The 26,546-nt window shown below is 46.8% G+C and overlaps 2 protein-coding genes and 1 long non-coding RNA gene across 4 annotated transcripts; 2 read left to right on the top strand and 1 right to left on the bottom strand.

Moving 5' to 3' along the window:
* Positions 1 to 1,731: 1,731 nt before the first annotated feature.
* Positions 1,732 to 3,364, top strand: LOC118794060. 2 transcript variants are annotated; one of them, XR_005005728.1, is made up of 3 exons: positions 1,732 to 1,809; positions 3,081 to 3,190; positions 3,328 to 3,364. It is a non-coding gene; the product is annotated as an uncharacterized LOC118794060 (long non-coding RNA). The 2 variants fall into 2 exon arrangements; XR_005005727.1 differs by having other exon boundaries at positions 1,736 to 1,809; positions 3,109 to 3,190.
* A 629-nt stretch (positions 3,365 to 3,993) lies between these two features.
* LOC118794491 (NLR family CARD domain-containing protein 3-like) lies at positions 3,994 to 10,581 on the top strand. The gene is made up of 8 exons (XM_036552753.1): positions 3,994 to 4,089; positions 4,521 to 4,768; positions 5,499 to 7,278; positions 7,542 to 7,715; positions 8,139 to 8,312; positions 8,823 to 8,996; positions 9,620 to 9,666; positions 10,061 to 10,581. Exons 1-8 carry the CDS (start codon positions 4,040 to 4,042, stop codon positions 10,579 to 10,581), a joined length of 3,168 nt encoding a protein of 1,055 aa, XP_036408646.1. The 5' UTR covers positions 3,994 to 4,039.
* An 8,747-nt stretch (positions 10,582 to 19,328) lies between these two features.
* Positions 19,329 to 26,236, bottom strand: LOC118795057 (meteorin-like protein). Its single transcript, XM_036553408.1, has 4 exons — positions 25,975 to 26,236; positions 21,779 to 22,161; positions 20,487 to 20,546; positions 19,329 to 20,231 (listed from the first exon to the last, which is right to left on the bottom strand). The coding sequence occupies exons 1-4, from the start codon at positions 26,100 to 26,102 to the stop codon at positions 19,915 to 19,917; spliced, it is 888 nt and encodes a 295-aa protein (XP_036409301.1). The 5' UTR covers positions 26,103 to 26,236; the 3' UTR covers positions 19,329 to 19,914.
* Between the last annotated feature and the right edge of the window lie 310 nt (positions 26,237 to 26,546).

The raw sequence follows: 26,546 nt of genomic DNA, 5'->3' as shown, positions 1-26,546 counted from the left end.
GTTACCAATGTAAGACATTGCAGTAGGTGTATTGTTATCGTCTCTTCAGGGCAATCCTGAACAACACAATTATTTTAACACAAGTATTTTCTTTTTAGAAAAGTGGCTAGACCATCTCATGTTTTAATGATACGTTTTCTCTGTAGCTGCCTGGTTATCTAGCTAAATATGCCAGAAACGACCAATATGGCTGTAAAAAATGGTAGGCCTATTTAACCCCAAGAATTAGTTCATTATTAGTAATTGCTGATAATAACCAGTAGATATCGTAATATTTTCAATGACATGGACAGTGACGTTAGAGTCACTGTCATGCAGCTGCAAAGCGCCTGCTGTTATGCAGCTCAAGGAGTTGCATATGGTAGTAATACCTCCTGAATTAGGACATTAACTCCTACAGACCTCCCTCCCACAGGTTCATCCAGAGCTGAATTTCACACCACCCAGCTTTTACACTACATTACGTCATTTAGCAGACGCTCTTACCCAGAGCGACTTCCAAATAAGTGCATCACTCTGTCAAGAGTCGTTATCGAGAAGTGCTACAAGAGGCCAGTGAGATACAAAGTTAAGTGCTAAACTAGTTTAGAGTGCTGTTACATGATGAGTTAGAGTGCGCAGTTACCGTCCACTGACTGGTGTTGGCAAGGAGAGCGGTTTGGAGTCCAGACATTACACTTTCATGTCTCTCCTCACACTGAGAAGGATGGAAACGGCTAACCGGTTGCTACTCTGTTTCCCACTTGAATTGGATAGGAATAGGGACTGACGTTTGGGTGGGAATTAGATGGGGGAGGGTTTATATAGTTGGTGCACTTGAGTGGAGTGGGGTTATGAGCCCCACGCTTAATTTTATATAGCCCACATATTACGCGTGCTTGTTACAATTAACATATTACATTTATTATAGATACGGCTGTAGAAAAATGGTATTGGTGATATGGTCCCTTGCATATCACATTATGCTGAGCCGCATTGACCGCGGTCCTCGGTTTGTGAGCAGCGAAATAATAATTCATAACTGCAGAGTGATCAAAACAAACAAACAAAAAACAGCCTGCGGGAGGTGTCCCGTCAGACTGTGTTCCCCCATCAAGGCTAGGATTAGGGTTCGGGTTTACGGTTCCTGTTATGATTGGGTTTGGGGTTTAGATGACCGCTTCAGGGATAGAAAGTACGACATAGCCCACTGGAGAGAGCGCGTGAACAAGCATCCCGATGTGGTGGAAGAGGAGGGGAACCAGATCAGGTGCGACACCGGGTCTTCTGGAAGGGGTGCGGGGACAGACCTTCCCCTGTGCGTTTGCGACTGAAGTCACTGCAGCCATCCTTACAGCGTGAGGGTGCACCTGAGCACATCCACACCAACATGCAGCTCCCCGGCTTTTCATTTTTAATCGTTATGGAAGCAATTTCATGCAATTTTCATCCTGTTGTATGTCGATCCATTAACAATTTACTTTTTTTTTTTTTTTTACAATACATTATTTTCTGTACATGAAAACGTTCGTTGAAGACGCGTTATCAATCTGAAATCATTAAAAAGATACCAATAAGACAACCCAAGGATGGGTTTGTGGACCTACTCGGAAAAATGCGTCTTAAGGTTATTGTGGAAGTATTCCAAAAGAGACCTGCTTTCGCCTTGCCGTTTTCCCCTCAATCGGCGGCTACGCGGTCAGGCGCAACCGGAAGAGTGTGGAAAGGAAAGAGAAACTTGAACTTCTGACTGCCGGTCTTAATCGACGGACGGATTAGCTGTGAATCCCCTGAAGAAAAAGAAGAGAAAAATCGCGACAGAATAAGTAGGTAAGAGTTTGGGGCAGGGAAATAAAGCTAGACCTGGGTGATGGGTGTGTCCTGGTGTGTTAAGGAAATTTGGGTTTTAAACTCGCGGTTAAAAACGTTTGACGTTGACCTTGCTACTTCACTACGTATGAAACGGCTTAAAGATCGGACATCAGTTCACATCCCTTGCTGTGCTGCCCGTCGCCGAATGGCCAAGCAGGACTAGACGATGAAGAACATTACCTGTTTGTTTCTTTAATGAAACATTTTAGTACATAGAGGTTGAGAAGTCCTTGCATGCTTCAGGATGTATCCAGCGTGGTTGTTAATATTCAACTTTGTTATTAATAGGTTTTCCACATTTTGGTCTCATTTTCGTCTCATTCGTGAATACGTACGACTGCGCAGGATTCCAGAATAAATATGGATAATTATGATAATTGATAAATTGATATATTGTCCAGTTCTGTGTTATATACAGAAAAAAAAAAACAAAAATTCCACTTTGTGATGAGTGAGACTGCACCTGCACGCTGTGCGCGTCGTTGGCCCCTCGCGGTTGAAGTGATGGTGTAAAAATCGGGGGTGGACCCCGCCTTTGCGTTTTTACTGGCAAGTTCCTTAATTTCAACAATGCTAATTGTGGCAAACGCACTTACAGAAAGATTTGCGAAACTGCGTACAAGAAGATTAGGGAAAGAGCAGAGACGATACTATCTGATAGTAGGAGTCAATACATAATATGCTTTATTCTGTTCAATGTAGAGGGTAGGTGCAAAATGAAGGTTTAGGACATAGCGAATGTGTTTGGGGGTATAGCGTGAATGCTCAGTTTATGGTGTTACTTAAAGCAAGATGCAGTTTGAACAGATGAGAGATTAAAGAGGTAACTGAATACAGTGTCGTGGCTTTTCAAGTTGCCAGGACAGCGATGGTCTACAACAGCGCAGTATTATATTATGTTTGATAGTGTATTTGATTGCTTTAGATCGTTTTAAATCAAACAATAACCACTGTTGTGAAATGTATGAATGAAATCAGAGCTAGTGTGTGTTCAGGAGTAGTCCAGGTGTCATTGTATGTTTAATTAAGGGGAGATTCTAATATGTGATGATGTATGCATTAAGTAAATGAGACTGTAGCATGTGCCGGAACAGTATGTGTTAAATTGAGGGGGTATGTGGCATTTTATGGTAGGCTATGTGTTTTATTGTGGGGGTCTATAGTGTTTGGGGGGCATGTGTTTTATTGTGGGGGTCTGTAGTGCTGGGTGGTGTGTGTTTTGCATGCAGGCTGATCAGACTCCTGTCCTGGTCCCAGATTACGGAGGAGAGAGAGCCATCTCTGACATGAGTATTTCTGGGGACAACAAGACTCAAAATGGAGTCCCAGAATCAGAGAGGTGAGAGGATCACTCCACCGACTGCATGTGTGCGGGTGTGCGTGGGTATGTGGGTGTGCGCTTGTGTGGGTGTTTGTGTGGGTGCTTGGCTTTAAGAAGGATCAAAATAAGATACAGACACATCACCTTGTTCCCAGGGTCTCACTGCAGATGTCAAAGTCCCCAGCACCGAGCTATGTGTCTGTGAAGAGTGAGAAGTCCATGGAGCTTCCAGTCAAGTTCAGCAATAGATACCTCCCTCCTGACCCACGGTGAGACCCCCCTGCTCTCAGTTTTAGGGTTTATTCTGTTTTGATAAGTACCCTGGAGTCTTCATTGACCAAATCTGATCTGAAAGATGGCACTCCCTGCTGGAGTTCCCTTACTACTGGAATTCAAGCTATGTTCAGGAAGGAGGTTAAGCCCAGTGTGAATGTAAAACTTAGGTCAATTATTATGTAATGTTATTATGGAACACAATTCGAATTTAGATATCAAAATACTTACAGATACATAGTTACGTGTTCTATATTCTGTTTATGTTTCAGGATGTGACAGAAAATTGAGTCAAAGAACAACAAAATACAATACACATTTGCACATGTTGTATGATGACACATTTCTCCCTTTGGTCATTAATAAGGAACAAGAAAATCACCAAGGAAAGTCCTCAAGTGTTGAACCACTGTCCTCTTACGTCTGATTCAGAAAGACTGGGTTCATCTGTGTTTCTGATATCAGTCTCCAAAATTGGAAAAAATGAAAATAAATGCATGGATTTGTTGAAGTCTTCCCTCTGTTCCCAGACTCCAGCCACAGAGGTCAGAGTCCCCAGGATGCAGCTGGGTATCTGTGAAGAGTGAGAAATCCATGGAGCTTCCAGTAAGGTTCAGCGATGGACACCTGCCTCCGGATTCGCGGTGAGAGCGCTCGGCTCACGGCGAGGGAGTGGGTGGCTGAGCTGTGGAGCTGTGTGTGCTGGCCATGTGTGGGCTGGCTGGCGGGAGGACCCTTCTTCAGGCTGAGACGAAGAGCCACGGCGGCTTTACTGCTGTGCTTCCTGATCTCCCCTCCCTCTCCCTTCAGCTCAGCTCAGACTTCACACCAAATGACCACAAATGCTCCCAAATGTGTTTTAAAGGGTTTTTGAAAGTCAGCTCTATCTTTCTACCCCCCCTTTCCTCTCCTGCTCTCTCTTTCTGTTTCTCTCATCCTCTCCTTCCACCACTCTCTTTTCATCTCCCTTCTCTTTCTCTTCCTTTCTCTCTCTCTTTTCCCTCAATTTCTCTCTCCCTCTCTCCCTTTTTCTCTCCCTCTCTCTGTCTTTCTCTCCCTCTCTCTCCTTCTTCAGTCTGCTGTCAGAGCTCCAGTCCAGGTGTGCAGTGTGTGAGCAGGTGATGAAGGAGCTGGTCTCTATTACCTGTGGACACAGTTTCTGCAGACAGTGCATCAGCAGCTACTGGGAGCAGTCTGCTTCTGCAGGGCACTATGCCTGCCCCCAGTGCAGGAAGAGGTCCAGAACTTGTCCCATGCTGCACGCACACACAGCGCTGGCTGGGCCTGAGCCCCAGCAGGAAGGGTCTGATATCATCAGAACAGGTGAGCCTTTGTTTTCAGATGTTTACTTGGAAATGCAGTGTTTTGTGCTCTTAGGTGCGGCCGTGATTGAAAATTTTCCAAATTAAATATGTAATGGACAATTATTAACTGTTCATTTAGTCAACAGCGCTTTGAAAGCTGGAATCATTTGATGTTAGATCTCTTGTTACGGTGGTTGTATGTGATAAGACGTGTACCTGAACATTTTTCTCAGAATTTCAATGTTATCTTTAGCCCGTAAAGTCAAATCTTAATGAATGTAGAAGTGGCTACAGAAGCTGACAACCTCGATCTCGTCAGCATTTACGTCATATCTTACTTGCTGATATGTGAGTTTTCACCACTGAAAATGAACTGAACTTGTATTATATCAGAGGCTATGCTAGCTGTGATAACTGGTGCTCTCTAATGTTCAGGTGCAGCAACAGCACAAGGAATTTCCAAAATGCATAGTGCATTTTGTTGAAATATTCTTTCCCAGAGTAGTTTATTTAACAGATTTTAAGCTTCCCTTCAAAACAAGAATTTATGACATTTTTACTCTTAACATAAATATTAAGGTCATTTTTAGATTAAAAAACTAAAATGCTGAGGAAAAAGTGTGCTTGGTTGAAGCTGGCATGTTTGAGGTGACACTGAAATGTAATAGCAGTAGTCTGCACTGCTTGAAGGCCTTTCCTTTCCCATTGTTGTTTTCCGGTGTGTTTAATGCTACTGTGTCTCCTAGCAGCCCAGGAAAAGCATCGATCCAAACTGAAAGAAAAATATGGATGCATTTTTGAAGGGACTGCCAAGCAAGGGTACTACACTCATCTGAGAGAAGTTTACACAGAGCTCTACATCACAGAGGGGGACAGTGAAGGGGTCAATAATGAACACGAGGTGTGGCAGATTGAGACAGCATCCAGGACACAGACCACACAAGACACTGCAATCAACTGCAATGACATCTTTAAACCCTCACCTGGACGACAGAAGCCCATCAGAACTGTGCTGACCAAGGGGATCGCTGGCATTGGAAAAACAGTCTCTGTGCAGAAGTTCATTCTGGACTGGGCAGAAGGAGAAGCCAATCAGGATGTTCATTTCATATTGGCGCTTCCTTTTCGCGAGCTGAATTTGGTGAAGCATAAAGAATTCAGTCTGACGGGGCTTCTTTACCACCACTATCCAGAAATGAAAGATCTTGGCAATATTGAGTCTTATAACCTCAAAGTTTTATTCATCTTTGATGGTCTGGATGAGTGTCGACTTCCTCTAGACTTCCAGAACAATGAGAGATGGTGTGATGTAACAGCATCAACATCAGTGGACATGCTGCTGACGAACCTCATTAAGGGGAATCTGCTTCCCTCTGCTCTCCTCTGGATCACCTCCCGGCCAGCAGCAGCCAATCGGATCCCCTCTGACTGCATCCACCAGGTGACAGAGGTACGAGGGTTCAATGATCCGCAGAAGGAGGAGTACTTCAGGAAGAGAATCAAAGATGACAACCTGGCGGAAAGAATTACCTCACATGTAAAATCATCCAGGAGTCTCTACATCATGTGTCACATACCAGTGTTCTGCTGGATTTCTGCTACTGTTCTGGAGATAATGCTGCATGAAGCAGACAGTGAGGAAATCCCTAAGACTCTGACTCAAATGTACACACACTTCCTTCTGATTCAGACCAATCTGAAGAACTGCAAGTACCATGGAAGAGGCGAGGTGAGCCCCAGAAAGCTCTCAGAGGTGGATAGAGAGATCATTCTGAAGCTGGGGGAGCTGGCGTTCCAGCACCTGGAGAACGGCAATCTCATATTCTATGAAAAGGACTTGAGAGCAGTTGGCATCGGCGTCGCAGAAGCTGTGGTGCGCTCTGGGGTGTGCACAGAAATCTTCAGAGAGGAGCGTGTGACGTGTGGAGAGAAGGTGTACTGCTTTGTGCATCTGAGCATCCAGGAGTATCTCGCTGCTCTGTACGTGCTGTACTCTCATCTGAGCAAGCGGACTGACGTGCTGATGCCCCCGGGCGGGAGGAAGGCCCGAGGCGCGTCTCTGTCGGACCTGCTGAAGGGGGCGGTGGACAGGGCCATGGAGAGCCCCAACGGGCACCTGGACCTGTTCCTGCGCTTCCTCCTCGGGATCTCGCTGGAGTCCACTCGGGCTCTCCTGCAAGGACTTCTGTACAAGGGCCGGGTGGAGACGGGGTGCAGTGCGGACAGCCTGGGGGACGTGGTCCGCTACATCAAGGGGCTGAAGAGGAAGGACCCCTCCCCCGAACGCTGCATCAACCTCCTGCACTGTCTGAGCGAGGTGAACGACACCTCCCTCGTGGGGGAAATCCGTGCCTTCCTGGGCTCGGGCGACCGGTCTGGGAGGCTCACGCAGGCACAATGCTCCGCCCTGGCCTTCGTCCTGCTGATGTCCGAGGACCCGTTGGGTGAGCTCGACCTGAAGGCGTACAACACGTCGGGCGACGGCCGCAGGAGGCTGGTCGCAGCCGCGAGGAACTGCAGGAAGGCTCTGTGAGTAAATGCGAATGTATGAAGTTCACAAATGTGATGATGATTTCAAAAATGCATTTGCAAACATGGAAAAAAGGATAGATGCAGGGACCAAAAAAAGGGGTTGAATTTATCCTCTCCAGTTTTCTGACCGTGCATTCAGTGTGCAGGTTAATGTGATTGTTATAGCTGTTATTTGAGCAGCATTGATTATTCAGATGATGATTTTTGCCATCGTTGTGATTTTGCCCCATTGCGGTCACTGACACGTCCTTCTTTTGTAGAATGAACCACTGCAGTCTGACAGGAAAGTCTTGTGAAACTGTGGCCTCGGCTCTTCAGTCAGCTAATTCACAGCTGAGAGAGCTCGACCTCAGCAACAATCACCTGAGAGACGCAGGAGTGAAGCTGCTCTGCACTGGGTTGAGGAGCCCACACTGTAAGCTGCACACATTGAGGTGAGGGGTAGTGACTTAAATAATAAAACGTGCATTGAATGCATTTCATTTATTTTACATCTAAATCCTGCGCTGGACATAGATGTCTTTTTTATGCCTAGGACACCAGAGGTAGAGCTGAACAAGTACAATCTAGCAGAGAGCTGCTCCCTCTGTGTGTAATGCCCTGTAATGTCATGTTGTGTGGGATGAGCAGAGATCTTCAGTACCTCTCTCCACAGGCTGTGTTTACATCTCAAAGAGATCTGTGTGTGCGTGTGTGTGTGCATGTGTGTGTGTGCATGTGCATGTGTGTGTGTGCGTGTGTGTGTGTGTGTGTGTGTGTGTGTGTGTGTGTGTGTGTGCGTGTGTGTGCCTGCGCGTGTGCGTATGCATGAGTGTATTTAAATAATGAGCAGCGATCTTGTCTCCTTTGCTCTGCAGGCTGGGCTGGTGCAGTCTCACAGAAGTAGGCTGTGTAGATTTAGCTTCAGTTCTGTGCTCACCCCACTCAGAACTGACAGAGCTGGAGCTGAGAGACAATGACCTGCAGGATTCAGGAGTGAGAGCGCTCTCTGCTGGGCTGGAGGACTCCAGCTGTAAGCTACAGAGACTTGGGTATGACAAATACTCATGAAACATGAGCCCGGTGGTTGGGAGGCCAACAGATGTTTACTGAACAGATATACAACTGTATATCCGTCTGTCCTCTGCACATTTGTGTCTAGGACTTTACAGAAGTTAAATCCTATGTCCAGTGCTAACCACACCAGGTTGGACATCTGTCCAGTGAGCCTGTGATAGAACCATGAAGCTGTGTTGGCTGGGAGGTCAAATGCTATATGAAGATGTGCCCTCAGAGGATCGTAAACATATCACAAATAATCCATTTTGGTGCTGAGGGATAACTCTCTCTAGTCACTATTCACAATGTGAGAAATTAAAATGTTAAAGTTTTGAAATTATATTTTATATTTTATTATCTTAAATTCTTTACATTTGTTCAGAGACCTATACATGCTTTAAATTGATAATCCTCTGTAGAGACAGACACGACTTAGTTTCTGCTCAAATGGGCTTGAACAGAAAGCACAGAAACCGTAATATGCCATATTTCCTTCTTTGCAGGCTGTCAGGCTGTCAAGTCACAGAGAGAGGCTGTGCTTCTCTGGCTTCAGCTTTGCGCTCAAACCCCTCACACCTGAGAGAGCTGGACCTGAGCTACAATCACCCAGGGGAGTCAGGGGTGAGAGCGCTCTCTGCTGGGCTGGAGGACCCCAATTGTAAATTGGAGAAACTTAAGTAAGGACAGGTCTCTTCTTACAACAGTGTTGTGAGTTATTTGATGTTATTCCAGCAACAATGATAACAATGGTGACAGTATATGGCTATCGTAACAGATGTATTGTGGTTCATATTTATGCTATCCTTGTAGTACTCACAATATTTCATCAACAGTAATACAAAAATATAAGTGGCAGATGTGTTACATTCCTCTTTTCTCTAGAGGAAAACAAAGGTAGTACACAGTCCCTCATTCCTCAAGGCCAACACATCACTGACTCAACACATCATTTACTCAACACATCATTCCGCTCAACACATCACTTACTTAACACATTTACTCAACAGATCACTGACCCTACACATCCCTGATCCAACACATCACCAAATCAAACATTGCTCTAATAAAATTTTGAACAATCTCCAAAGCAATTTCCTCACATGCTTTTGGCTTACAATGCGCATGGGCAGTTGCTTCTTCAAATGTGGGCGTGGTTAATGCTGTTTATACTCGCACTCAGACTGCGGGAGCTGCCTGTTTCCTTTCGCAGATGTGGCCACTCAAGGTAGAGCGGCTCTCAGTTTCCACACTGCCTTTCACAGCTCAGCTGCTCTCACTGTTCCTTTGATTTTCCTCACAGTGTGGACCACGGTGGAGAGCACAGGATCAGGCCAGGCCTGCAGAAGTGTGAGTGTGCTGCCTGCAGAGATACTAGCATGGCTGAGGTTTGGAGCTCAGAGCAAAGGAAGGGAAGGAAAAGTATCTATAGCACATGGTCCAGTGTCAATCTGCTGTCCATCGACTTTCTGATCGATTTCTTCCCTCTATTTTCAAGTTTAACAAGCGCATAGAAAATGTCAGGGAAAACTAACGCACACTAAACGTCCTGACTGTTCCAGATGACCTGTGATTTAATTTCTTCCCCTTTTGTCTGTTGCTTTTCACACTGTTTTTCCATTGTTTGTCGGTGTTTGTGAAAGCTCCTCATGTTAAACTAATGACTAAATCTGGTAGGTGAAGACATAGGTAGGGCTCTCTCCTGCCTACAGGAGTCCCACAGTAACCTTCCTCTTGTCTGCAGATGCCTGTCAGCTCACGCTGGACCCCAACACCGCACACAGAGAGCTGTCTCTGTCTGAGGGGGACAGGAAGGTGACGCGGGGGAGAGAGGAGCAGCCGTACCCTGATCGGGCCGAGAGGTTCGATCAGAGGAGGCAGATCCTGTGCCGGGAGGGTCTGTCGGGGCGCTGCTATTGGGAGGCGGAGTGGGTGGAGGGCGGGGCAGCGATCGGGGTGGCGTACAGACGTCTCGAGAGGAAAGGAGCGGGTGACGACAGCCACTTTGGGCTCAATGCGGAGTCGTGGAGTTTGGATTGCGCGTACAGCAGCTGCTCAGCCAGACACAACAGGAGGCGCATCGAAACGGCAGCTCCGCCCGCCCACACAGGCCGGGTCGGGGTGTTCCTGGACTGGGCAGCTGGTGCCCTGTCCTTCTACAGAGTCTCCCCGAAAACGGTGACCCTCCTACACACGTTCCACGCCACCTTCACCGAACCCCTGTACCCTGGGTTTTATGTCACAAGCTCGTGGTCCCTGGGCTAGAGGAGGGCATGGCCTGCATTCCGACGGAACGCATTAGTAGCCAGGAGCACCCTCGTTCCTGTCCAAGCACAGTAGTTCCAGAGCTTCATAATTTTGGTTTGGTGTACAAATATATTTTTATGGTACTCTCAAAGCATTTTTTAATTATTAACTCTTGTTAGTGGCTAGATAAAAATATATATGTACATAAAGAACAAATGTAGTATGTATCACTTAAATGGTTCCAACAACTCAACAAACCATAGAAAACTTTTTAGTCAAGATTCAAGTGTTATATAATATAATTCTCAGACACGATCGCTGGCTGTACTGATCCCTCAGTGGTGGAATGAGCTCCTTACGAAGGTCAGGACAGCGGAAGCACTGGCCATCTTCCGACGCAGACTGAAGATCCACCTCTTCAGCCTGCATCTCTTTTCCACTTCTGTCCCCACCACCTGATAGCACTAGTATTCAATATTTATTTTACGTGTGGTATTGTGATGTATTTTGGATTCTGCGTTCTAGGGACTGTTGTATCGTAGTGTACTTGGCTTCTGACAGATTGCACAAGTTAACATGTGGTAGGGCTTGAATAGTGTTATGCTCATAATCACTGACCTTGGAGTGTTGTTAGCCTGGTTATTTAAATTGAATGTATAAACTTGTGTTCTATTATGCTGGAACTCGCTCTCGATAAGAGCGTCTGCTAAATGTAATGTAATGTGATGAAGTGTGAATCATAACAGATGATTCCATGAAGGGATATTTCCAGCTGTTTGGCTATTATTGACGTCAGTCTGGGTTTCAGGAGCTGTGATACCAAGTCATTGTAAGGGGTCAGGTACAGGTGAGCCCGGAGGGGCTTTGAGTACCATCCCCACGGCACTGCTGCTACTGCTAGCTTGCATGTAGCATTTAATACAGAATTGTGTGGGATCAGGGCCAGCTGATGGGTTAGCCCCTCTCTCCCATCAGAGGAGAAAGTTTAGTTTATTTGCATCAATTTACTGTTCACATCTGAATTGTGAAGGTAGCCATGCCTCTGGCACAAGGAGCAAGACTGCACTTGGGGTGGCTGTGGTAAGGAGCAGGGTTTGTAATCGGAAGGATGGCAGTTCAATTCCCTGCTGAGGCACTGCTGCTGTACCCTTGGGCAATGTACTTAACCCAGAATTGCCTCAGTAAATATCCAGCTGTATAAATGGGTAATACGTTACAATTTTTACATAAGTCGCTCTGGATAAGAATGTCTGCTAAATGAAAATAATGTAATATCTACTGGATAGAGCTGAACTAGAGTCCAGACTTGCTCCAAGAAGGAAAGTACGACATTTGCCTCTAGGCAAAAAGCACTAATCTTTCCTTGCTTTTGTAGTATTTTGTGTAGTGTAGGTCAACAGGAAGTGATTGGTGCTGCAGAATGATCTATTGTTTTGCAAGGAGCTCACCAAATGTTTGTATGTCTGTGTATGTGTAAGGATGTTTAACTTTGTTGCTTATATGTTTTGATATTTTCAGATATGCTAAATGTGTGTGTGTGCATTACTCCTACAAAATATCAGATATTTATTTTTCCTAAATGAAGTTAATATATATTGTCATTTGAATTGGATGTGATGTCTGACTTTAATTGTATCTGTGTGTTTGAATTTTACTTTCTACAGCTAACAGGCATGTCTTTAAAAAGTTATATTATCATTATTGTAGTTTTAATATTTTCATAACACAGACCACACAAAAGAAAAGTATGCAGGTATAAGGATAACAATAGGATAACTGCACACTTTTGGGTGATGAAAAGTTTTGTTTCAATGTAAAGGACAGTGATTTTTAAATAGACCATAATTCCTCATCATGATATACTCTGTGCAATCAAACCCAGATTTGTGTGGCTATATGATATTTAGCCACTGCTAAGTGATATTTAGCTACAGCTAAGTATAAAAAATGACATCAGTAAATAGTGCCTTTGACCCAGACTAACTCAGGCAGAAAAGGTCTTCCACTCCAGTCTGATTTTCTTCCAAATGACATCACAGTGCTCAGTGTGGAATGAACAGTGTGGATGTGATTTAAGTGTGAGAAAGACGTGAATGTGATTTAACTGAGAAATATGTGGATGTGATTAAGCATCAGAAAGATGTGGATGTGATTTAAGTATGAAAAGGAGTGGATTTGGATTAAGTGTGTGATTTCATGGGTGTGGTAGCTGTCATTGGCGTGAAGGATTGTAGTAAAAATAAGAAGCATTCCTTATTCCTTCAGTGCCTGTAGAAGTTTCTGAGGTTATGTTGGGAGTGCTGGAGGGTTGAGAGGGAATCTCTCTGTCATCATATTTAATAGAGCAAACCTCACACTCCTCCTCCTTCCCATCTCCCCTCTGTTTCACCCTCGAGTTCCCGCCACAGCAGCGTACTGACGCCGTGACTGATGGCCCCACGAAGCAGCTGCATCTGTCAGTTCGGTGCGGATGCGTAACTGGTACTGCATGTTTTTGCACGGTCTCTCATCTTAATGTGATCCTTACTGCTTCATAAGGAAAATGTTATGTTCTGTGACCATGATTGTGAAAAAGTCCAGCGCTAACCGCTGCTGTACTGAAAGAACATGATTCTGTAAATACTGGACAAACCCAGTTATTTGAAACTTCATTGTTCCACTTCATACCTAGATCTTTGAGACATGGTGGGAGAAAAGCCATACTTTGGGAAGGATTGTTGGTGTTTTATTGAAAGCTAGTGTCTTGTTTTGCGCACTTTGATGGAATAATGGAACACTACCCCCACAAAGTATTTAATGGGATGTACCCAAGCTGCCCAAATAGCATATCAAATCAAAATGTTGGGTCTTCACCACAGGTGCCAGCAACAGCAGCAGGAGCACAGGCTCGTCACTAGGGGGTGCTGTTGTAATGCAGACACGGATCTGTATAACCGCTGCACTGATTCTGACCACAGATCACATAACATAGTTCTTAAATTCTGTTATTTCGTGGGTTATTTTACAAAAGACAGTCTCCTGGTGAGGCTCTGTCTCTGAGTATATGGGTTTGTTTTCGGGTTGAGTGTATGTGCAATGGTGTATATGTATGTGTGCGAAATACCCGGTGGCAATCGGGGGGTCCCCCCTACCCGTATACCTGTTTTCAAAATATGGGAGTTTATTTCGGTGGGGGGGTTGTGGATAGTAAATAGATAAGTAAATAAATATATGTATGTGTAGTGTGTGAACTGTGTATGTAGATTGTGTTTCATAAACGATCTGGCAACTTGGGTAACGTCAGACAAACAAGCAAAAGTTATAATTCCGTGTATGACGATTATTCATAATAAAGTTTGCTGGGCACGTCTTTTGACCACAACTTTTGAATCATTGCAATGAAAAACAAATACATTATTTTGTGTTTATTTTTCATACTAAGTGGGATGTAATGTCAGCCCTTGGAGACAATGCAGACATTTGCTGTGATTTCAAAACCGGATTACTCGACAACGCTTTGTCGCACAGAGAAACAGCTAGTATCATCGGAAGGGGTAAGTTCTGAGGTTTATTTTGATATGCGGTATGGTAGGATATGCGGTATTTTGTGAAGCGATAGGGACTTCGTGACTTATTCAGGAGTGTGAAAACGGGTGAAGAAATTAGTAAAGATTTTGCAGAAAATTCTTCTTTGCAGAAGTTTGATCTGTCTTCATAACGTGATTACTTCAGTATGTATGTGTATGTGTTATGTGTTCCATATCTATGCAATGGCGAGTTCATGAGTAATTCAAACAAGAGTAATGGGTGTGGAGATGGACGCAGAGCTGTATGCAGACTGTAACTGTGATTTTTGTAAATTCAAAATGATTTTTCTCGCCAACACTTTTACCCCTGTGAAATTAATGGCAATGGCAACACTGTCCTATGTAACCAAGATATAAGAGATAAATAGAAAGACGTGATATTTTATATTATATCTGCATCTATCTATATCAATATCACATATGTGGTAAATGGCATAGAGCATTTATGAACAGGTATTGCATTTTGGGTGATCGTTGGGATAATAATGACACATTGCCTAACAGTCTGAAACAGTCGTTGCCCCTTTCGGTAAAGGGTAAAGGATTCTCTGTCGCCATGAAGGAGAATTGTTTAATACGTTTATTTTTTCTGCATCTGGCAGAGATTGTTGTGGTCACATTAGATGCCAGATGCAAAAAAAATAATTAAGATAAGATAAAGGTAAAAAGTAAAGGTATTTAAGACGTATTACTACTAGTGCTTCTGACGGCACTGATTGCGGTCGGCAGGCTAGGCTAGCGCTGGGATGGGCTGGAGGAGAGCATTTCGTGCGCAGCTTCGGCGCTGGTGGCGCTGGTACCGCGGGCGCCCGCTCGGCCAGCTGGGGTCGCTGTTGCTGCGCCTGTGCCGCTGCGCCTGGCCGGGCGGGGCCGGCGTGTGCCGCCTGTGGGCTTCTGTTTGCTCCCAGTCACTGTCGGCTGGTGGCATGGTTGGGTTCGATCCCGGGTTGTGGTGCTTGGTCTGCGTTCAGGGTGGGTGCTTTTACCGACTGAGCCACTTGTGATCCCACCCACCCTCCTACCTTCCTGGGATGTTTTTAACTCTGTCGTCAGTGGTTTTGGCCCTCCCTGTTCCTCTTTGCGACTCGCTGGCTGTTTAAACACACTTTGTATACACAGCGTTATCACTGCTCACGGTCTCAGGGCTGGTGGATTGTACCACTCCCACATAAGCTGTCAAACCGTCAAAACGGTGTTTTCTGTTTTATATTGCTGAGTTCGCTCAATGAAGGAACCATTCAGTGCACTTTTCATGTCCTTCTCATGACTTTCAACTCCTTTCTATTTCCTGGAGTTTAAACGTTTTTTTTTAAGTGTATCTCCACTGCATGTAATGACTTGCAGAATGCAGATGACTGGTAAAGATCTCGGGACACATTAATATAGATCCAGAGTGACAGGGTCTGGTGTTAATATTGTAATGTTAAGACTTAACAGGAGTCCTTCTATGGCCTGTCACCCTAAACTGAAGGAGGATTTGTAGAATAAATGCTAGAGTATTGATCTGTGGAGAGATGATCTGCTAAATCTTTGAGCTGCTCATGTTCAGGGTCTCATTAAAAGGTCGTCGTGAGGAACCCTGGGTGCTTCATAAAAGCATTATGAACTGATCTGAGAGCGTGCTCCCTGCGGTTCACGTCACCATGGTAATTAGTAAGAGGTCGGCATGATGCTTCCCATCTTCAACATTTTTTAAAGATTTTTCCAGAGACCCCCCCCCCCCCCCCCCCAATTTTGCTGTTGAGGCTTTAAGGGGGTCTCAAGTATAAATCAAGGGGTCTCGGACCCCCCGAGACCCCCCCGTATTTCGCACCCTGTAATGCGTTTATGCATGTGTGAGTGTGTGTGTGTGTGTGTGTGTCTGTCTTTCGGGTTGAGTTTGCTGTACATGCATGTCTGTGTGTGTGTGTGTGTGTGTGTGTGTGTGTGTGTGTGTGTGTGTGTGTGTGTGTGTGTGTGTGTGTGCGCGTGTGCGTGGTGTGATGAACAATCACATACAAAACAAAATCCGGAGAGAGCAGTCTCACTGCGAATCCTGCACACAGCAAAGAACAGCAGCCATCCCTGTCTGCTCCCCCATCTCTCTCTCTCCTGCTCGATCTCTATCTCTCTCTCGGTTTCTTTCCCTTCCTCTCTATCCCTCTTTCTCTCCCTCCCTCTCTATCCCTCTCTCTCTCTCTTCCTCCCTCCCTCCTTACAGGCCACTGTAACACACAGGCCCTTTGTTCTGGTAGCTGTTTGTGTGCCCAGACCAGCGATTCTCGATCAGGTGTCCCGCAAATCAGATGATGAGTCCAGTAACCTGGTTTATGATTGGGTACAAGCAGATTGAGGAAATGAAGAATTCCCTTTTCTTTCTCTTTCTTGGCAGAAAGAGGAGTCAACCCACAAATCACACACACATGCAGAACACCCACAAATCACACACACTCACACAACACCCACAAATAAATCACACACACTCACACAGAAACCACAAATCACACACACTCGCACAACACCCACAAATCACACACACTTACACAGAAACCCACAAATCACACACACTCACACAGAAACCACAAATCACGCACACTCACACAACACCCACAAATCACACACACTCAAACAGACAGTGACATGCACACACACTCACGCACACTCACTTACAAATACACACACACAGTTAATGTGCGTGTGTTCATAAATCATCTTGAGTAGTTATGTGTGTACATACACACCTACACACACACACAAAGGAAATTAGGAAAACTGTGGAGGCAGATATTCTGAAAGCAACTTGCATGCATCCAGGACATTTTACAAGACAATCTAGAAATGCTGTCATTTCAAAATTCTAAACCTCATTGCCTTTGATTTTCCTGAAGCACAGTCTGTAGGGCCATGACCCAAACCCCAGAAAAGCACGAGTTTACAAAACCCGTTTCCTCCCTGTGGAACCCAACAATGGAACCCTGACATCATGAGCAACCAGTCGGCCTGGTAACATGGCCAACCGTTGCCATGGGGCTAGTTAAATGGCACTCCAGTTTCTGGTGGAATGTGCGTGTTTGTGTGTGTGAGTGTGCGCGTGTGTGTGTGTGTGAGTGTGCGCGTGTGTGTGTGTGTGTGTGTGTGTTGGAGGTTATTGTAAAAAGGGTCACTGGCAGAGTGAAATCTTGCTCTTGTCAGAGAAAAACAAAGGGCAACATCTACACACAGGGCCATATGAGGAGACACATCAATGGGAGACTCTGTGTCACTGCTCTGTGTTAACGAAGCCAGGAGACTCTGTGACCCTGCTCTGTGTTGCCTGAACCAAGAGGCTCTGTGTCACTGCTCTTGTCAGCTTGTCAGCTGTGCCAGGATCCTCTGAGTCCCTGCTCCGTGTGTCATTTTGGGCGCTGGGCCACTTTGAAAATGAACAAGAAAAATGTATTAACATCAAAATAAGTGTATTTACTTCAATTACACTACATCAGCTTTGAATACAATGTATCCAAAGATCAATATATACTGCGCATTCCAGAACAACAAGGTTATGTGACGTCACAATATTCGCTGTGGAGGAGCAGGCTGGGTGTGGCAGGGCCTCTCAGGGCATGTGGCGTGGGTGCCGGGTGCGTCGGGGCTGAAGAGCAGCGGGTTTGTGGGGACGGGTGTGGTGCGTGTGGCGGGCGCACGGCCTCGCAGGGTCACGGTGAGGGAGGCCAGGGGCCGCAGGCAGCGGGGCGTAAAGTCAACACATTCCTCGCATTCCTCCCCTTCCCCGATTCCGCAGGCCACTCAGACGTCCCTCTGTCCCCGTCTCTCCCCCCCTCTTCGCGCGCGTGGCCTCTCCTCCCCGCTCCTGCCAAGTGACTCTGCAATCTGCTGGCGGGGCTGGGTTCGGACAGAGCCCGCTTTGTTCCGCCCCGGATGCGCCCCGAGCCCGCTCTGCGGTCCGCCCGGCCGGGAGAAGCCAGCGCAGCTCTGGCTCGGATTTTCCTGAATGCCTCGATTGTCAAAGCGCCACCGAGGCCAGACTGGCTGAGAGGCCCGCTAACGAGTCAGGCAGAACAACGCCGGCGATTCCAGAGCACAGAATGTGGAACACTGCTCAGCTTCCATTTATGACCAGACTACCACTGCTGACACTGAATCACAGAAGAGGGTCAATAGATATTTCTGCATTAGCTGGGCATGCCTCTGTGAATACCACAGGCTCTGAGAGGTTTTCACCCTTTAAGAGTCTCCACTTCCACACCAGGCTTGTCTCACAGCTAAATCCTCTGCACCCTCCCAGAACTGCTCAGGTTCAGCAAACGCAATCTTTATGAATTCTGCTCCACTTCAGTTCATATAAATATGACACAGGAAAGTGACTATAATTTAATTAAATACATTACATACCTGCTTATTAGGTCTCACTAAAAGGAGTAATGATCAGTGCAAAACATTAGGGTGTGGAGGCCAGGGAAACACTCTAATCTGGCAGCAGCAGCAGCAGCAGTAACAGCAGCAGTAACAGCTGCAGCAGCAGACACACACACACACACACACACACACAGGATGTGTTGTGAGAGATGGGAGATGGGAGGTCTGTCCGCAGCAGTGATGAGGTGACGGCCAGGTCACGGTCCCAGTGTCTCCAGGATGTTCAGCACACACTCCAGGCCTGTGAGCCAGGGGCACGCGGTGAGCAAACAGACCAAACACAGGAGTTCTGCCTCAGGGGAAAAGACCCCCGGTGAAGGCCTGCCCCCTGCTGTTGCCATGGGAGCGCTGTTTGCATTTCCCAGCTCGTCTGACTCCCGTGGTGGGGGGGCACACAGACACCCGCTTCACGACACGATTGGTTCGATTGGCACTCTCAGAGAATCTCCCCAGCAGTGGTCAGTGCCTTCTATGTCTCACTCCTTTGTCAGAAAATGTGCTTTTGATTCCCCAAGTGGAAGATAACCAATAGTAGAAGGACAGAAGGACAAAATCTGATGGACACGCCCACAAACACCCACTGACACACGCACACAAACACGCAATTCCAGGAAAGGGTTTTACTCGCTGGAAAAGCAGACAAACTTTACAGTTTACCAGTCTGAAAAAAATCACAGGCTGATATCACACTTTTTCACAAAAAAATGACAAAAAATAAGAGGCCAGTTGTAGCTTTATACATTTCTGTCATAAGAAACAAGTTCAAAACTTTTTACATCAAGCTTTTTACAAAGCAGTTGGGACTTCCGTTTCAGAATGTTCTTTCACAGTGAACGTTCCGGCAGGGTTGGCTGTTGGTTTTAGAGAAGCACAGTCCAGCTGACCCCACCGCTTGTATACTCAGGCTGGTGGGAACGCCTGCCCCACCCCAATCCAACCCTGTGTGGGTCAGCCCATGGCCGATGCTCCACCTCTTCAGGGGAAGCCTGGTTTTAGTCCGGTTCTGGGCCCAGTTTCAGTCCGGTTCTGGGCCTGGTTTCAGTCTGGTACTGGACCCGGTTTTAGTCCAGTTCTGGGCTCGGTTTTAGTCCCGTCATAGGCCCGGTTTCAGTCCGGTTCTGGGCCCAGTTTCAGTCTGGTTTTTGGCCCGGTTTCAGCCCAGCTCTGGTCCCAGTCTCAGACCGGCTCTGGGCCCAGTTTCAGTCTGGTTTCAGCCCAGCTATGGGCCCGGTTTCAGTCTGGTGCTGGGCCGCTTTCAGTCTGGTTTTAGTCCCGTTCTAGGCCCGATTTCAGTCCAGTTCTGGGCCCAGTTTCAGCCTGGTTCTGAGCCTGGTTTTAGTCCAGTTACGGGCCTGGTTTTAGTCAGAGTTTTTAGCCTGGTTGAGACGGCTCAGTCTGTTTCCACCTGGCAGGGGTTGACCCCCTGCTCCTGGGCTTCCCTGTAGAGTTTCAGGAAGTCCTCGTACCGCTGGGTACACCCCAGCCACGCCTCCCCAAAGCGTACCGTCCCCGTCAGGAGCAACTCCTCGCCCTCCCCAAAACTCACCCCGCACTGCGGCGGCATCTTCACCCGCCCCATCCAGCGCCACGGCTGCCCGCCCCCTGGCAAAAACACCCGGCTCTTCTGCCTGTACAGCCAGGTGAGCGTCACTGTGACAGAGAGCTGCCCCGACCGCTGCTCCGCCCCCTGAATACTGCCCCGCGCCGCTGGGGGGGGGGGGGAGAGACAAAGAGGTGGATACAGAGAGAGAGAGAGAGAGACAGAGAGAAGGAGAGAGATAGTAAGAGGGGGAGGGAGAGGGAGAAAGAGAGAGAAAGAGAGAGAGAGATACGGAGAGATTGGTGGAGAGAAAAAGAGGTTAGTTTTCCCTGGTCGCTTAATCCTCAGTCAGATTCTCAAATGAATGGAAAGCCAGCTGAGCCTGAAGTTGAGTATCAGCTTCAAGCCGACTAACTACTCACCGAAATCACTGGTGCAGACGGCCAGGAGGACCTCCTCATCACTGCAGGGCTGGCAGGGGTCTGTGGGGCACAGGCAAGACGGACTTAGAGCCACGCCCATCTCCACCTCTAACACTCTCACATCCCTACTCTTCACACACCTGCAAATCTGTCACATTCATAGCACCAGAGCAGCTACCCCACAGTGCCGTGATCAGTGTTTTTTAAATCAGGGTGGATATTATGGTTATGGTTGAAAATGTGGTTTAAATTGACCCCTGTGAGGGGTGTAGGCAGGAGCTGGACCCCAGGTTCGGCCTTTCGAGGTTCGGCTGGTTGCTGCCATCCTCAGCAGCACTGAGAGCCAGGCCACGCACAGCTCACATGACCAACATGAAACGGGACCGCAGGAACATGCCTCTCCTATTCCCGGCGCGCCCAGCTCGGTTCAGAACCACTTCAAACAGAGAGAGAGACCCTGCCACATCTGGAGAGATACACACTCATTCCACCCTGACAGAGAGAAACCCAACCCCAGCACGGCTGCATGTGTGTGTGTGTGTGTGGGTAGTGGGATAACTGAACCAATGTGAGGACAGTGTCTCCACAGTCGACCGCATTGAGACACAGGTATGCACCACAGAACAAAGCAAAGGAAACTGGACGCAGTGACACCTCCCCTCTCTGCCACACCAGCCAATCACGCGGCGCCAGAGGCGAACATGTGACCCCCTCGTTTCAGCAGAAGCAGCAGATGTGGGGTTGATGTCAGTCATTTTTAGTCTCAGCTGGGGAAAAAATCTAAGACTCCTGCACATTTGCTGGCTTGTGAGCTGTGTGGTTTGGCTGGTGTCCCGCAGGAGGGAAGCTTGTTAGAGGAAGGAGCTCTGATTCATGGCAAGGCCCTTCCACACAGCAACCCCACTGCTCACTGCTGGGGAGTGTCTCACACCACTTTGTGCAGCCACTGGACTGTGACCCACTGGACCTCCCTGCTAACGCTCCCTCTGCTCTGCTTCAGAGCAGTTTACCCATGCAATCTCACCATTTCCTCACTGCCTGAACAGCGACACCTACTGACGGGGCTGCAGAAAACCCAGAACCAAATCAGCCAATCAATGTTTTGCCGAAGATGCTCAACAGAACCAAGGGCGTGCAGCTGCCAGTCTAAGCTTTAAAGGTGTTCATCAACAGCAAGGCAGAAACCAACAAAGCCTGTGAGGTCATGGCTTCAGCAGTGATGCTGCTACACACTATACTACACTACCGAGCAGCCACTGGGGCCAAAAAAGACGACTGAGGCTCTCTCTGACCTGTCAGTGAGTCTGACCCTTGCCGGGCGTTGACCAGCTCGTACTGGAAGGCGGTGATCCTTCGGCTGATGTCCCTGTGCAGGATGGCCTCTATGAAGAGCGCCCCCTCCTGGATGCCGAAGCAGTGCACCTGTCCCGTGGCCTGCTCCCTCTCCGTCAGCAGCAGCCGCAGGGTTCCGGCCCGGTCCAGGTAGACGTTGGCGCCGCGCGAGTCCTCCGCGGGCTTGATGCAGACGGTGAGCTGGTCAGCGGCCGGGGACGCGGTGTTGGGCCGCAGGTTGACGATGATGGCCCCCGTGGGGTACAGCCACTCCAGAGAGCCCTGGGAGCAGCGCAGGTACACCTGCTCCACATCCCGCGCGTGTGACTCATGTGTCAGGCCGCTGGGAGACACAGGGGTGAGAGAGAGCAGACAATCACTGCACTGCACACACCTCACCCACCTGACATAAACCACCAAAATAACACCTAATTATTCATAACAATCAATTAACAATATGAATTATTACTTATTACTATAATATTTATAACGTGGACTGTGGAATGTGGAAATGGCCTAATATTGTCTGCCCATAATTATAATGCCATTAATAAAAATTGTGAATAATGGTGGCTTTTATCTTCTTTCCCCCCTTCAAGCAACCCCCTCTTGGGAATCGTTAATCATACATTAGTCTCGTCTCTCTGCAGAATTTTTTTAACCAAGCAGAAGTGCTGAACCCAGCGAGACACTGGCCCGGGGACAGGAGGGCAGGCCTCTCCCCACAGCGGGCAGGGCACAAGCGTAAACAAAGAAGCTCACTCACAAAAATGGCTCAGCAGTTCATCCCACTGATACAGTGGGTATTACATAAACCATTTCAATGCACTGCCAACAGAAGCATCCACCATGGATGCATCTACCATGGAATGCGTGCGGAGATTAGATACGATCTCAAATCAGACTAATCTCACCATGTCTGAATTCCGCCTGAGTCCTATCGGTTCAGTTACAGAAAAATATGTTGCGTGTTGCAGCTCACAGGAACTCAGACAACTCAACTGGATTCACAAGTCATGCTTGATCTTCAAAATTTTCTAAATTGAGAAAAAGCATGTCCCCCAGTCCCTAGTCTGTAGGTGATTTGTGAGTAACAAACTAAATGACGAATAAGTTACCAATGAGACAGGTCACCAAGTGGATACAGAGAGAATTTGGTTCTAGTGCAATCTACGTTTCTACGGTGACGATGGAAGTTACACGCGCAGCGTCAGCATGGCAGATAGAGAACTTAATATATGGTCATAACAAAAGGAATATCTATTAACCTATTAACTGTCTCTCAGATGAAAAACAAAAGACAATGTGATGCTTATTACAAACGTCATGTCTGCTTCTCAATAATAATAATGCACCGACTGACTGTCTACTCATAACGATAATGATATTTTAGTATTCTCTATGTTGTGGAGCGGACCTGAACTAAATGCCACTAAAAAGGACTTAATGCAATTACGCATTTCCTAAGTAGTTCATCAGCCAAAGACTGACTGAAATCATACTTTCAAAAAAGTCTGTACTAACAAAAAAAGAATCACGTTTCACATGGTGCACTGCAGAATTGGAAAGAACTTGAAGTCGTGCGGGTTAAAAGTGTAAGGTTCATTTTAAAGTTATGTTTGTAAAAAGGTTTGCTTCTGGGTGTTGATGAAGCGGATAAAGCCGCTGCTCGCCGCAGTGTGGAAAGACTGCGGTTAATATCTCCCCGGTCCGGCGCGCGAGCCCAGGCGCGCGAGGCCAGGCGCGCGAGCCAGGCTGCCTGACCGATCACGTGCGCACAGTGTCGCGCGACTCAGAGCGCACAAACACACGCGCTTCTGTCACGGTCCTGCAAGAACGTGCCGGGCGAAAGCCAGCTTTAAAAGCGTTTAAAATAGACAGCTTCAACCTACAGCGCCTCAGTAAAACTGGACAATTCATATCTGTCCAAGTGTAACAATTATCAACGAATTCCTATGTATGGTATTCAATGCAGAAATATTTTACATTTGAAGTCGGTGGCTGAGTAGGCGAGAAAACATCTGCCGTCCATCGCACCAGACAGTATTTTAATTTAATCCTCGGAGAGAAAAAATCTTCCATGAAATACTACTCGATACAAGTGGACTCATCATCTCTGGCAGCATGAAGACAGGGTGTAGACACTCTACAGAAACGTGATCACATTCCTGTCTTCGGCTGTTTTTTTTTCTTTACGTCAACCTTTAACAGAATTTTTTGTGTGCTATTACAAAAGTTTAGCAGAAATCCGCGCAGGCTAACGGCCTCAGAGGCCAAATGCCTCTGAAACAGAACACATTTCAACCAATTCCCCAAGAGGCAGTGAACCGACCTAGCATTAATCCAGCAAAACAGATTGGTTAACTGCGTATTTTATCGGTTCACTACTACTCATAGGAAACGAGTCGATCGGCCATCCCTTCCTCGCCCCAGTTTCCTTTGCGTTAGAGGATTGCTAACGGAGCAGACAGAGTTAGCTCCCCCCCCCCCCCCCCCCCCCCCCCGCGCCGCCACAGCGGAGACGATCGTTTGTGCTTGGTATGCTTTTTTGATTTGAAACACTAACCGGTTCTCCATAGCACACATGCATATAATTTTAGGGACAACTTCCGTACTCATCAACTATGTAATGAGTACACGACTACCTACCAGACATTCGGAGTATATAGCCGTCCCCACATACGCTGATTTTTTGTTACTCATTTACTTAAATGTACTTAAATTTAAATTTAATGTAGTACAAGTTTCATACATGTAATAAATGTTAGGTTTATGGACAGCTCCACCTGCCCAAAATAAATCACAAACTAGTGGAGAAATGAACTCGATGAAGAAGTTCAAAATGGACAGCTCCCTAAACTATAAAAAGAAACTTCACAAAAATCACAACCTCATATAATCGCTGCAACGTACCAAAAATCATTCCAAACAAACGTCTATGACATACATCTGCGGCTGCGTGACGTCATGAGAGACCACGCATGTGGCTGACCTCACGCCTCTCCGAATTAATTTACGTGGAGAAGCTCGCCATGCCGTCACATGATGCTACGATTGTGCGGACTGAAGGTTAACTGTCGAGTGAGTTATTAGCAGTTCTCCTCTGGCAAACGGGAGCTGTATCTACTCATCATTTCGGCACCGAGCAGCTGCAGCAGTAGCCTGCTTCCGAGAGGCACGCTCCTTTGCTGAGGCGTCTGGGGCCCGGAAAATAGCCTTACCTCTGTTACACTGATAGCTGGCCCTCCTGGCACGAAGACAAAACACACTCATTTATAGCTTAATTTTGACCGGGATGAGGGCTTTCAACAAACGACCAGTTTGGAAGCATCTGCGATCGCTAATACAGACATCTCTGTTGGAGTGTAACGCACCAATCACAAAACCATATGCATGTATAAAAGTTAAAACAGTTTTAGCCAGCGTTTCCTTTGGTGACTGAAGCTTCTTCCTTGTTGTCTGACATCTCCTATTTAGTTAAATGGATAAACACGTTTTTTTTTACTTAACCGAACAGTCAGTCGATACAATTTACAGTCACTAAAGACATAAACGTCTGTGAGTTAAACAGTCTGAACTTAAAAATTGTGAATAGCAACCAAATAAATAACATAAACATGTGTTGCATTACAGGAAGTACGCTGTAGAATCTTCAGCGCAGTAGCCCCATTTTACAGAAATTATTGTCATCGGGATGGATGAATGAATTTGTGAATAAAGAGGGTGTGTGTATCAGCGAGCCAACAGCAGCTCCTGGAACAGGTTCGCCTTTGATGTTTACAGAAGCAGGCTCTGGCCTGTCTGTGCAACAGTTTAATTATGCGACTTCAAAAAAAGATGTATGTTTTTTTTATTATCCCTGCACTCTGCCAATTAGGCTACGTCAAATAACTTACTCTGTTTTGATTCAAATATCGCTGAAAGTCAGCCGTTGAACATCCGACATTTCATAAATAACACAAAGCACAAATAGGAACTGCATTTAAACTTAAACTGGTGGTGGTGTAGAAGAACAGGGATACAGAACCCGATTAGACAGATCAAAGACGATGCAATTACACCAACCAACTGCAACGCAGGCGGCTCTCGCAATGTATCCCTGACGTGTTTGTGATTCGTAGATTGTCATAAGTGTTATATTTTAAGCCACTCCCACCTTCCTTTCCAGCTGCACTGGTCGCTTGAGTACTGAGAGAACGCTGTCTGGCAGAGTACCGTAACCGATACCAAGGACGCCAAAAACGGCGATGGTACGCCTGTCCGGCTGTTACTCCGCGCCTCCATCGCAGCTGCGCTTCTCCGTCCTCGGATAACTCCGGCTACATGGCGCTTGCGTCTTGTGCGCTGGTCCGCTTCGAAGTCCGCTGATGTGTTTCGCCCTTGCGGGATTCGTGCGGCAGGTCTGGCCTCTCACTCCTACCCCCTTGCTCAGCAGAACTGTGTGTGACGAACTTTACCGAAGAGTTTCTTTCACTCCAGACTCCGCTCCACGTCACCGCCTCTCCAGCTGACTGAGACGGAACGCCGTTCGCTCCAAGCCACGCCTGCTCAACCGCACACTAACCCTGTTCTGTATGTAAAAATAATTCAAATTAATAACTGAATAATCTTAGGAAATGGTGGCTGTGAACATTTATTTTAATATGAATTCGATAATCAAATACGAAGTTCACGTTTAGCTTCAGTTTTTATCATAATCTTAGGCCTATACTCTGCAATGACGAATGG

Source organism: Megalops cyprinoides, chromosome 19, assembly GCF_013368585.1.
Source record: "Megalops cyprinoides isolate fMegCyp1 chromosome 19, fMegCyp1.pri, whole genome shotgun sequence".
NCBI classification, from domain to species: Eukaryota; Metazoa; Chordata; class Actinopteri; order Elopiformes; family Megalopidae; genus Megalops; species Megalops cyprinoides.
This window is presented reverse-complemented; position numbering and strand designations above follow the sequence as displayed.

Coding starts and splice junctions, on each gene's coding strand:
- LOC118794491 (XM_036552753.1), top strand. CDS start 4,040: ATGGAGCTTCCAGTAAGGTTCAGCGATGGACACCTGCCTCCGGATTCG. Junction 4,769..5,498: donor GTCTGATATCATCAGAACAG/GTGAGCCTTTGT, acceptor GTCTCCTAGCAG/CCCAGGAAAAGCATCGATCC. Junction 7,279..7,541: donor AGGAACTGCAGGAAGGCTCT/GTGAGTAAATGC, acceptor CTTCTTTTGTAG/AATGAACCACTGCAGTCTGA.
- LOC118795057 (XM_036553408.1), bottom strand. CDS start 26,102: ATGGAGGCGCGGAGTAACAGCCGGACAGGCGTACCATCGCCGTTTTTG. Junction 20,547..21,778: donor AGGGTCAGACTCACTGACAG/GTCAGAGAGAGC, acceptor TGTGCCCCACAG/ACCCCTGCCAGCCCTGCAGT. Junction 20,232..20,486: donor CGTCTGCACCAGTGATTTCG/GTGAGTAGTTAG, acceptor CCCCCCCCCCAG/CGGCGCGGGGCAGTATTCAG.